Source organism: Felis catus, chromosome D3 (assembly GCF_018350175.1).
Source record: "Felis catus isolate Fca126 chromosome D3, F.catus_Fca126_mat1.0, whole genome shotgun sequence".
NCBI lineage: Eukaryota > Metazoa > Chordata > Mammalia > Carnivora > Felidae > Felis > Felis catus.
Window position 1 is genome coordinate 80,972,690 of NC_058379.1, and position 12,786 is coordinate 80,985,475.

At 45.6% G+C, this 12,786-nt stretch overlaps 1 protein-coding gene and 1 long non-coding RNA gene across 6 annotated transcripts in view; both read right to left on the minus strand.

Annotated features, from left to right (window-relative positions):
* The window catches only part of KDSR (3-ketodihydrosphingosine reductase), a 39,606-nt gene that overhangs the window by 12,197 nt on the left and 14,623 nt on the right, over window positions 1–12,786 (minus strand). For 4 of the 5 annotated variants that reach the window (XM_045041070.1, XM_045041069.1, XM_023242075.2 and 1 more), the window contains 2 exons: window positions 9,090–9,281; window positions 3,423–3,506 (listed from right to left, as the gene is read on the minus strand). In XM_045041070.1, the coding sequence (XP_044897005.1) occupies window positions 3,423–3,506; window positions 9,090–9,281 (276 nt within the window). The remainder of the gene's footprint in view (window positions 1–3,422; window positions 3,507–9,089; window positions 9,282–12,786) is intronic. The other variant, XM_045041072.1, reaches the window with a different exon arrangement.
* Window positions 8,596–9,083, minus strand: LOC123381088. The gene is made up of 2 exons (XR_006587591.1): window positions 8,931–9,083; window positions 8,596–8,811 (listed from the first exon to the last, which is right to left on the minus strand). It is a non-coding gene; the product is annotated as an uncharacterized LOC123381088 (long non-coding RNA).

Here is a 12,786-nt window from a genome sequence, read left to right on the forward strand (position 1 = left end):
CCAAGAACAAATAATTCTTACAACCCTCCTTCCCCTTCTTTGTAAATAATTCCAATTTTCCACCTTTGAGCAGATTCCTACTTTTAGAATCCGGTCCATCTGGATTCTAAATCGGTTTCTACCTGGTTACTGTATAAAATTTAGTGCAGTAGCTGAAGCAAGATCACGAGGCCCTTGCCACTCGCCACTGGACACGTGTGGTCTCGGCTCCAGTGGGGACCACCAGAGCTGGAATAAGAAAACGCCACTGGGACCATGCCGGTAGACTCCTCACTGCTGGCCAGACACCTGACCGACAGTGTTTATGCAGAGCCTCGACCGTGTGTCCTGAGCAAGATGACCAGCGTCTCCGTTCTGACCATACTCCCAGGCTAGCAAAAGACTGACACGCGGATAGAGCTGAGGCTATGGGTCGAGACAGCCCCAGCCCAGTCCCTGTTCAACAATGCTGCTGCTTCTTAAAGGACCTGCGGAGGAGGCGGGAAGGAGGAAACTGGGACAGAAAACACCGAGGGGCCCCTGGCACGGGCTGTGCGCTCATTACCAGGCTGGAGCATCAGCACCCCAAATCAAAGGTGGTTAAAGGTTCACCTCAGTTGTCTCCTTTCCTGAATTAAAAAAAAAAATTTTTTTTAACGTTTATTTATTTTTGAGACAGAGAGAGACAGAGCATGAACGGGGGAGGGGCAGAGAGAGAGGGAGACACAGAATCTGAAACAGGCTCCAGGCTCTGAGCGGTCAGCACAGAGCCCGATGTGGGGCTTGAACTCACGGACCACAAGATCGCGACCTGAGCCGAAGTCGGATGCTTAACCGACTGAGCTACCCAGGCGCCCCTCCTTTCCTGAATTCTTAACTGGAAGTCCTTTCTCTTTTCATCTTTGCATGTTGCTGCCTTAATATATATTATAGCTACTTGTATATTTGTATTTTACCTCCTAAGTTCTTTGTGGGAAAGGGCTCCCCCCCACACTTTTTTTTATCTTCCTTAAGGTGACATAAACACGTGCTCAGAAATTCTTTAAAAGGGAGTTTCAGTTTGAAGTTTTAAAACTTAAAGCCTTAAACTGCATGAAACTATACATATTTTTTTACCACGTAGGATTGAGAAAATTGAAGAACAGAATGTATTTTCTTAAATTGGAAAAGCATAGCACTTCATAAAAGTCAAGTACTTCTTGATGAACCTGAATTAAGAGAAGGGTTCTTCTGAAAGTGCCTTGCTCCTTCTTCCAGACCACCAGGCCACACACACAGTAGACTGAAAAGCACTATGGCGCCCCCTGCAGGGCTCACACATCGACATAGAATTTCATTTATCCAAAGTTGGCTCAACACTACACCAGAGGGAAAAAAACCAACTTAACATCAAAATCAGATCTTCCCAGGGAAATCACCACTTTTTGTCAGCTTTGGCTTCAAACAGAAAAGACTGCTTACCAAATGTTACAAATCCGCTTAGCGGGCCCCTGCTCATTCTAAGACAGGGCGTTTGGCTTACATTTACTTCTTTGAAATAGTTGTAATTTTAAGAGGCAGACTCAAAAAGAAGTGAATAGGGAAAAAAATGTTCTAAATCATACACATCTTTTCGCAAATACACAGTCTATGGAGCATAAGTGCCAATTTTTATGCTGCAGAAACTCGCACTTACTAAAGCATTACTACGAAGGAAAAGAAAACCAATCAACGCCCATTCAAGGTAGTTAAGTTCTGGTCGATTCCTTTCTTCTCCACTTGATTCATGTGCTCGGAGGAAGCCTACAATGCATCAAGGCAAGGAAGAAAGAAGTTCCTTTGAACAACGTGCAAAGCTTGCATTCAGCTCAGTCTGTCATTGTGTGTGATGTAAATGTCCAGTGCTGATAAGCATCATAGAGAAAAGCAAAGCCAGAGGAAAGGATGGTGAGTGTTCCAAGGGACTGACGTTTGAGAGACAGAGGGTCAGGGAAGTCCTCTCAGGGTGATGTCTGTACAGAGATAGAAAGAAACAAGGGATGAAGCCATCTGAACATCCAGAGAGAGAGGGGAGCAAGAGTAAACAAAGCCCACAGGTGAGGACAGCCTGGGCAAGCTCAAAGAACAGATGGGGGGTTCTGGTAGGGCTGAGGGCAACAGGAGACACCACTGTGGACAGGTGGCCAAGGTCCACATAGTGCAAAACCCAATGAGCTGCAACACCTTTGGATTCGGGGCACCCGGGTGGCTCAGTCGGTTAAGCTGCTGACTTTGGCTCAGGTCACGATCTCACATAGGGCTCTGTGCTGACAGCTCAGAGCCTGGAGCCTGCTTCGGATTCTGTATCTCCCTCTCTCTCTCTGCCCTTCCCCCACTCGTGTTCTCTGTCTCTCAAAAATGAATAAATATTAAAAAAAATTTTTTTAAAAGAAAAGACCTTTGGATTCTACTCTAGGCATAATGGGAGCCACTGGGGCCATACTAACACATGACAAGACCGACATGTGCGTTTTAATACTAACTTTAAAGGAGTCAAAATTAAAAATTCAGTTTTATGATGGCGGGGGGGGGGGGTCCCACTAGCCGCATTCAAGTGTTCAACAGCCACAATGGGACTACCAGATTGGAGAAGGCAGACACAGAACATTTCCATTCTAGAGCATTCTATTAAACCGTGCTGTTTAAGAAGGGTTTTTCTGGTTTTGTTTTTGGCTTTTTTTTTTCTTCCTTGCAGAAGAGGTGTTTGAACAGGGGAATGACAAGACCTGACTTACAGTTTAAAAGGATCACTGGTCACTATATGAAGAACAGACAGGGGGTCAAAAGAGGGGCAGAAGCAGGCACACCAGTTTGAAGATTATGAAGAGCAGTTCGGGCAAAAATACCAGCAGCTACCATTACGAGGATGGTACTGACAGTTGCGGTCCGAAAAAAAATGGGCCAATTCAGGACCAGTTCTGAGAGTAGAGCCAGGAGGAAGTGCGCGGGTCAAGACGTGTGGTGTGGGAGGAAGAACCAAGGCTGGCTTCTCGGTTACCAAGGAGATGAAAAGCAATGAGGGGGCAATGAGAGGGAATCAAACATTCTGTTTTTGAAACGCTAAGTCTGAGGTGCCCCGGCAACCAGGTGTTTAAGTCCAGAGGAGAGGATATTATTTCTAAAGAGTATCCTCTCATTTGCTAAAAATGCAGGCTGTATTCGTGAAGATAATACCTTGTTAATTAAGTAAGCCTTTGAAGATTATTAGCAAAACTCATGGCCTTGGAAAATATGGGCTGTGTTCTCTAAGACTCCACATGAGAGTTCTGGAAAGTTCAGAGGCCTCTACCTTGCACATCAATTGTAAAGAACGCAATTTTCTGAATGATGAAAATGACTCCAGGCTGAGGGGTGGAAAGTCAGAAAACTGAAAAAGGAAGATATACAACATTAAAGGCTCGAAACAGACACAGAGGAATACTTACCTTTGTTTTGTTTTCTTCCGCAAACCCAGGGGTGTCTGTGTCGGGAGGGTAGGCCACTGTGACGTAGACGTTATATGGCTTCACCTGCATTTCGGAAACAACATGTGCCCCTTCAGTAAACAAGGTCCAATTCCGCATCGACCCTTAGCCACCTGCACCGGCCACCAGGCAAACGTCGTGAATCCTGCCCTGATTTTCCCAAGGCAGAATGTGGCTCTGGGTGGAGAACCAGCACCGACTGGGTCAGGAAAACTCCTCTCCATGAAGATCATTTGGAAATAAAGGCACAGGGTTCACCCCGACAACCTCTACTCCCAAAAACAGCTGGCAGAGATTCACCTCCTTCTGAGTGTTGCCCACCCCCACTGAGCAGGCAAGGCCCCAGGAGCCGTCCAGGAGGAAGGTGGACAGCTAAAGGGAGGTCTCCTTTCCTGCCTGCTCCCCGCCCCCCCCCCCCCCCCACCGGGACACCACTCAGCACTGTGTGCAGGACCATGGGACCGGTCTCTGCGACTGCAAACCTGGCTTCCTTCACAGCCGCTTCTGAAGCTCTTGATTTCGTCTACAGAATGCGTTAAGATCAGTCAAAACCCTTTTCCTATGCTCTTCAGAGCCAGGCCTAGAACTACACGGATCCCCTGAGAAGTCTGCCTGGTCGGGAACTTCCTAAGCCACCAGCCCCTGCCCAACAGGGAGTCAGGAGTCACTTGTACCCTCCCCCACAGAAGAAACCAACAGCCAGGTCAGACAAGCCAAGCAACTCCAGGAAAGACGACCTCACCCTTATTTATATGCAGAAACCCCTTCCCAGCTTCAAACAGGTTCCTCAAACAGGTTCCGAGGCTTCGAGGCTTCCTTGCCTCACTACAAGGCCTCCACGCCTCCACTCAGAAATACACCCCCAGCAATTCCAGAAGATTCTCCCGCGAGCGAGTCGGCCAGGACATACCCTTCCCAAAGATCCTGCACTTCAGTGGCCCTGCTCCACACTCTCATCTGGCCCTGATTCTTAGTGGCTCTAAGGGTGATAGTTCACACCATCCAAATTTCTGTCCCCCGATTTTTATTTGCTCTTGGATGGCTGCTTAGCCCCAGGACGCTACCTCGGGAAGTTAAAAGCAGACAGACAGCTGGGGGTACGTAGACCACTGTGCATCTTAAGGAGGTTGAAAAGTGCCAATAGCGTGTCCTCAGGCAACAGCCCCTTAGAGCACCCCAGGGTCCCGTCTGTTCACACAGCCCTTATTCTCCCTGGGTCCCTCTGCCGGGCACAGTTCTGAAGCCTGTGGGAGGAGCTGTCGGGGTCGGGAGAAGCATTAGATCCTGGCCAGCCATGCTGAACAGCACAATAGCAAAGGGTGATGTCTTTGTTGGTTCATTGCCACTGCACTCAGGGCGTGAGACAGCCCGTTCACTCGGCCTCCACGGGGCATGCAGCTTCAAGGCCCAGCCGTGCTCAGAAATAGCTCTGGATTCGGGCCAGCCAGTGAGGTTGATGAGCAAGCAATTTCTCTTCCACTTGTTTTTGAGATAGTGACTTCAAAAACTGTCTCCCATGGCCTTGCCCTCTGCTGTGCACAGACCAGACAAAAACACCACCAAAAAAGCCGGTGCGTGGCAACTGGCCCACAGAAGGCCTGAAGCAGACTCGACTCAGACGTTTCTCTAACGCTCCTGTGCCCCCTCCCCCTGAAATGCGTAAGGACCGCGGCGCACAAGCAAATGTAAGACAGTGTGTCAGAGCAGTGTTTCTCAAGTTCAAGGTTATGGCTGAGCTACCAAACGCCTGAGACAGCTTTTCAGAACAGCTTTCTCCTGGCGTAGACACAGATCGTCGGGGTTGGAAGAAGCCAGCCCCGGAAGCAGCAGTTTGGGGTGCTGGTAGTCTTGAAGTCACATGACGCTCTCAGTCTGTGGTTGGGTTCCTCCAGCGGCTAGTCCCTTCGTTGTTGTATTTACTCATCCAAGGGATACTTACTGAATGAGTCCCGTATTGTTCTGTGAATGAAGACGTGGACGTCAACAACTCGAGAGAGCCCCTGCCCTCGTGGCGCGGCCCGTCTCTGGAAACTCTTGGTCAAATAACCGGTAACATCTAAGTACGCTATACTCCATCCACACTTTCCTTTAATCAACTAGTCCCACAGCCCCGGCAGAAAACGAAAGGGGGCTGATGTGGCTTCACTTGCTCTTGCTCAGACGATGCCGACTCCTAGAGATCACCCCTGTCTCTAGGAATTTACAAGCCCAGACTTCACTAGCTGACTCCTCTGCTCACCTTGTGGCCGTGTGTTTCTCCTTGTCCCTGCTGACTGGCCATCCTCTTTTCTCCTGCTCTGCCCACCTCCATGCTTTTCGTCATGCTCTTCCTTCCCCTGGTCTCCATTTCAATCAGAAAGACAACCGTCTGCTCAAGAACTGACTACCAAAATCATCCCGCCTACAATGTGTGGTTCCTAATTCCATCGAAATGAAGACGGGGCGAGGGGGGCGGGGGTCCTGGAGGGAGGAGCAGAGCTGTGTCTGAGAAGCTCCAGAATTTCACCTAAGCGTACTTTTCAAGGCTGTGGGGCAAGATGGCCTTAGGGGGAGGGGAGCATGACCGGAAGGAGGGAAGCACAAAGGCTGTTTTTCTTTGACTTGGTCTCTGCTACCACATCTTTGGCCATAACCCAGCAGAAGTTGGCTTTCCAAAAAGACTAACTTTTAGAATCTTTAAATCATATATTTGTCCCTAAAAAAAAGGAGTTAAAAAAAAAAAAAGGAACACCAAAAGGTGCAACAAATGTTTTATTATGCACAAAGCATGGCTAGGGTCCTACTTTAGTTTGGCGGGCAAAGGGTGAGGTGGACAGGAAGACTTAAGAGTTAGTTAAACCGGGGCAACTGGGTGGCTCAGTCGGTTGAGCGCCCGACTTCGGCTCAGGTCATGATCTCACAGCTCATGAGTTCGAGCCCCGCACCGGGCTCTGTGCTGGCCGCTCGGAGCCTGGAGCCTGCGTCAGATTCTGTGTCTCCCTCTCTCTCTGACCCTCCCCTGTTCATGCTCTGACTCTGTCTCAAAAATAAATAAACGTTAAAAAAAAAAAAAATTAAAAAAAAAATTAATCCGAAAAAGATCATCACAAAGTACTTCTAGTCTGAGCAATTCTATGAGGTCTGTTTCATTCACAGAAAACACAACCACGATGGCAAAACAGACTGAAGTATCCAGGTTTCCAAAACACCACACTGTAAGTTTGCAGGGAAACAACTGTTCTGACGTAGGTCTACTATGAACAAACTGGATTTTGATTATTGAATTTATTCCCCTCTAAGCCTACTTTTCACGGCACGTGTTTATCTTATTCCGTGCTTCCGTGGGCACATCTTTCATGGAGTCTGAATATGGACAGGAGTCAAGCTGACTTTCAAGTCCAGGCAAGCTTCCTGCAGCGTGTGAATCACATTTGTCACAAAGAGGCTTTGGGGACTCTGTCTGTATTAGCAACTCACTTTCCTTTTCCTCTTCTTTAGTAACATGTCTGTCCTACCATGTACAAGGCTTAGGGACAAAAAGCCCTAATAAGCAGATTTTTCATTTCCAAAACAGCCCTTCACTTACCAGATGTCTAAGGCCGGATCCATCAGGTAACTTCTGACCTGAATTATAGACACATCATCTGCCCAGGGAACCAGAAAGCCAAGACGTTGTTACTGCTTTTGTTACAAAGTAACAAAGTGGCTTTCAGCAACTCCATGAACTACCATAACTCAGAGTTGGTATCTATCAGGTGGCAAAACGACATCCACCTCACAGATTTCCCAAAACTTTTATAAGCGTGCCTGGGCGGCTCAGTTGGCGAAGCACCTGACTCTCGATTTCAGCTCAGGTCATGATCTCACGGTTGGTGAGTCCCGTATTGGGCTCTGTGCCAACAATGCAGAGCCTGCTTGGGATTCTCTTTCTCTGCCCCTCCCCTGCTCATGTGCACGGATGTGCGTGCTCACTCTTGCTCTCTTTCAAAATAAACATTTTAATAAAAACAAATAAATGGTTATTTGCAAAGGGACTTTCCAAGTAAGAATTTCAAAAGAAATGCTGGCATTCTTGTTTGAAATTTCACAGCCTTACGTGTCCTATTGGCTAAACATATTATAAAGAGCTATTATTGATTATGAGTATTTTTTTAATCTTTATTTTTGAGAGAGAAAGAGAGCATGAGCAGGGGAGGGGCAGAGAGAGAGGGAGATGGAGAATCTGAAGCAGGCTCCAGGCCCTGAGCTGTCAGCACAGAGCCCGATGTGGGGCTCGAACTCATAAACTGTGAGATCATGACCTGAACCAAAGTCCGAGGCTTAACCGACTGAGCCACCCAGGTGCCCTTATTGATTATGAGTATTGAGCAAGTTGATGAAAATGAAATTTGGGACTGGTTCCTTTTCGATGAGAATGGCACAGTCTACCAGTCTCTAAGTGGCTCATGAGGATTCTGTCATTGATTGGACAACTCATCTGTACTGTGATGCTGGGCAATGTGGTGCTCTGTCACACACCATCAAGGGCTCTTCCGGGGATTTTATAAATCAGCGGTCAGCCAACTATGGCCTGTGGGACAAATCTGGCCCTCTACCTCTTTTTGCAAATAAAGTTTTATCAGAACACAGCTATCTCTGTTCATTTACTTTTGCACATGGTTGTTTTCCTGCTCTCACAGTAGACTTGAGTAGTCGCGACAGACACCATCCAGCCCTTGAAGGCTAAAATGCCTACAATCTGGCCCTTTACAGAAAAAAGTTGCCAACCCCTAACCTAAATTATTAAACAGGATCCCCAGGTCACACACACTCCTACCATGAGAAGGTTGGCCAAAATGAATTTTCTTCCGGGCTTTTAACATCACGATGTAGTGTTACATTTCAGTGCAAGTTACAATAGAAAGAATTTTACCTTGCCTTTTCAGTGTGTGATTTGGGATAGATATGTGTGGTACTTTCTAAGCGTCCCCATTGGACAACAATGCGGCAGTCGGCTTCCCACAGCTGAGGTTGTGTGAAAGTTGTCACATCATGACAAGCATTTATTTCGATGCTAATGCTAACCACACCCTCTTTCACAACACGTTCTCTTAACTGTGAAAATAAAAAGCATTCGCTTTCATCAAGATTTCTTTAAGATACTAAAGTATAAGTCTCAGGAGAGCCAAACGATATTTTTAATCCAACCCTCTTGTTTTACAGAAAAGGAAACAGACCCAGTTAAATGATTTGTCTCACAGCTGAGAGCTAGACAGGAGCTGATTCAAGCTTTTCCCTCAAACACGTGCTAATTTCATCACTCGGTCTTAAAGCAGAGATCTTTTCGTTAAAGAAACACCTCTAGAGAATCGCAGGCTCACATGGTATTAGACTGAAAAATACAGAGTAAATATAAAGTAGTATTCTGCGTGTTAAATTAAGCGAGAGAAACACCTCCCAGCCCTTTTGCTTCTATCCCCAGTAGAGTCCTTATGCGATGAAAAATGTTACCTGCAGAATTCAAGGGCTGAGCCGATGCCCTTTCGCTAACGTCACGTCTACAAATGTCTAACGTGATACGACAACGCGTGTCAAGCAGCTGCAAACCAAAGGGGAACATCCACTGCCGAGCTGGAAGATAAAAACTGTGAAACTGAATACAGTGTTTACCTCCATCTGCAAAGCTTCAGCCAGTCCCCTGATGGCAAACTTGGACGAAGAGTAGGCCGTAAAACCGAATAATCCCAGCTGTCCTGCCTGGGACGAGACAAAGACTATCCGGCCGACACGACGCTCCTTCATGGTGGTGATCACTGCTCGGCTGGGGTACACGCTGCCCAGGTAGTTGACGCTCATTAGTCTCTGCCGGGAACAAAGGGCCACGTGAGGAGTGAGCAAGGTCAGAGCCTCAGGGCTGCACTCCATGGCAGTTGTCTGCTCTCCGGATCCGAGGGCCAGTGGAGCCCAAGTGACTGGGAGCCCAAGGGATGTGTCGAGGGAATGAACGATGCAGTGATGCTGTAAATGAGCCCCGGTGCCCATGACCTGCCCTCTCAAGCGTACGTCAGTCTAGTCTCTTATTCTCCTCGTGACGGCAGTGATGTCTTCACTGAAAACCGGTCAGGATTAGTCTTCTCCTTATCCAAAGTATGCTGTGTACTGCAAGCAATACTTTCTGAAAAACAGTTTTAGGAAAAAGCCCCCGAGGATCTCTGGCCCTGTTTAGTTCTAAGCTACGGAAACATCACAAAGAGACTAGGACGTGGTTAACGGCAAGGACTGTGGTTACTACCTATTTGATGACGAACAAGAGAGTCAGGCACTACTTATTTCTGCAGCTGAACACAGGGCTAGTGCAGGTACTAGCCACAGGGTTGTTGCAAGCATTGAAAGAGGAAACACGAGTCAAGGCATAGCCTCTGACCCACCGTCACGTGCTCGGTCAGCGCTGGCTCTTGTATCATGATGGGTAAGAACTTACGGAGGTGCCGAGAGTGTATCTTCCTTTCATCCTGGCAACTCTCAAAAACCTTACATTTTAACTTGGAAATCTGAAAGTGCTGGCATTAAATTGTTTCTATATTAAGGGGCGCCTGGGTGGCTCAGTTGGTTAAGAGGCTGACCCTTGATTTCGGCTCAGGTCATGGTCTCATTTCATGAGATCGAGCCCCGTGTCAGACTCTGTGATGACAGAGTGGAGCCTGCTGGGGATCTTCTCTCTCCCTCTCTCTCTGCCACTCCCCTGCTCGTGCATGGGTGCTCTCTCTCTCTCTCTCAAGATAAATAAAATATTAAGAAATGTTTCTATATTTAAAGTCCTCTAAAAATACTAGATCTATCACCATGTGAAACCAAACACTTCATTGCATACTATATTTACACTGTGACTGTAACTAATTCAAATATTACACAAAAGTACACGTGCATAGGTGCAAACCCAAGGAACTCCAGAACACTGTAAATGATTGTGTTAGGATTCTGGGATTCCCACTTTTCCCAAAATGTCTTTTAATATCATTATATTGTCTTGATAACAAAAATGCTCTTAAAAAGCACCCCGAAAAGATGGCACACTAAACCCAAGTGTTCACTTCAGCTCCCTTCTAGAGACCTAACTAAAATCTCAATAAAAAGATAAATTTTTGTAAAGGCAAGAACCCACAGAGCACAGACAACAGGAAAGAAAATAACATTTTGGAAGCTGAAAATCAGCATGGCGAGTGATAACAAACTTAGTGGAAAGCTGAATGCTAGAAGCAAGGAGCAGAGAAACTAGGGGCGCCTGGGTGACTCAGTTGGTTAAGCATCTGACTTTGGCTCAGGTCATGATCTCGCAGCTTGTGAGTTCAAGTCCCACGTCAGGCTCTGGGCTGACAGCTCAGAGCCTGGGGCCTGCTTTGGATTCTGTGTCTCCCTCTCTCTCTGCCCCTCCCCCTTTGTGCTCTCTCTCTTTCTCTCTCAAAAAAAAAAAAAAAATATATATATATATACACACACACATACATACATACATATAAGAGCAAATTAAACCAAAAGCATGCAGAAAAAAATATTAAAAATAAAAGAAGGAAATAAATGAAATAGAAAACAGAAAAAATAAATGAAATAGAAAATAGAAAATTAACAAAGCCTAAAGCTGGTTATTAAGAAGATCAATAAAACTGAAAAATCTCTAGCCATGCTGGTCAAGAAAGATAAAGGACACAAATTATCAATCTCAAGAATGAGGGGGATGACATCACTACAAACTCTAAGTTTATTTATCTATTTTGAGAGGCCAGGGAGGGGCAGACAGAGGGAGAGAGAACCCCAAGTAGGCTCTGTACTACCAGCACAGAGCCCAATGTGGGGCTCAAACCCATGAACCACGAGATCATGACCTGAGCTGAAATGAAAAGTCAGGTGCTTATCTAAAGATATTAAAAGGACAATAATGGAATGTGATGAATAACTCTGTGCCAATCAATTCAATAACTTAGATGAAATGGACCAATTCCTTGAAAGACACAAGCTACCAAAGTCACTCAAAAGAAATAGATAAGAAGATATAGATGTAGCCCTACATTTATTAAAGAAATTGAATTAAAGTTAGAAATCTTCCCACAAAGAAAACCTTAGGCTTCCGTGGTAAATTCTACCAAACATTTAAAGAAGGTTAATATCAATCCTACACAAATTCTTCCAGAAAAGTGAATAGGCAGGAATACTCCCCCACTTATGCTAAGAGGTCAGCAATACTTTTACAAAAAAATCAGAAAAAAACTACAACTGGGTCTACCCCAGGAATGCAAGCTGGTTTTACATGGGAAATTAATCAGTGTAATTCACCATATTAACAAACTAAAAACAGAATTCTGTGATCCTCCCAATAGATGCAGAAAAAACACCTGCCAAAATTCAACCTCCATTCCTTATAAACACTCTCAGCAAGCTAGGAATAGAAAAGAACTTTCTCAACTTGATAAAAGACATCTACCTAAACAAAGCAACACAGAACTACAGAAAACATCATACTTAATGATTAAAAAACAAAACAAAACAAAAGTTTTCTCCCAAGATCAGGAACACCACAAGTATGTCTGCTCTCACAACTTCTATTCTGTACGGGATGTTCTAGCCGTACAATAAGGGTATCCAGATGGGAACAGAAAAAGTAAAATTGTTGCAGATGACATGGTCTTGAACGAAGAAAATCCAGTGAGCACTAGAATCAATAACTGACTTCAGCAAGACTGCAAGATCAATACATAAATATCAATTGGATTTCTCTACCTTCATTCGCAATGAACACTCAGAAACTGACATGAAAAATGCCATTTACACTAGCATCAAAAAACAGGAAATGCTGAAAAACGATGTGTAAGACCCATACATTGAAACCTACAAAACACTGCTGAGACGCAAAAGAAAATGTAAATAAATGGGAGATATAGACTACGTTCACAGGTTAGAATACTCGGTTATTGTTACAATGTCAATTATCCCCATGTGGATCTACAGACTCAATGTAACCCCAATCAAAAGCTGACAATAATTATCCTTAAAATCCACAGGTAGATAAAACAAAATATAGCTCCAAGGATCCACAAAGAAAACCATTAAAAAGGAAAATTAAAAGAAGTTCCCCGGGACCACCACCAGTTTCGGTGATTCACGGACAACCTCACGGAACTCTGCCCCTGATCATACCCGTGACTAAGATTTATGATAGTGAAAAGGCACAAAACAAAATCAGCAAGGGCAAAAGGCACCTGGGCCAAAGTCCAGAGGAACCAGGCAAATTTCCCAAAGTCCTGTCCCCGGGGAATCATACAGCACGTGCTAAGACCCCCCCAGCGATGAGTTCTATCCTGTGCAGGCAACTTCT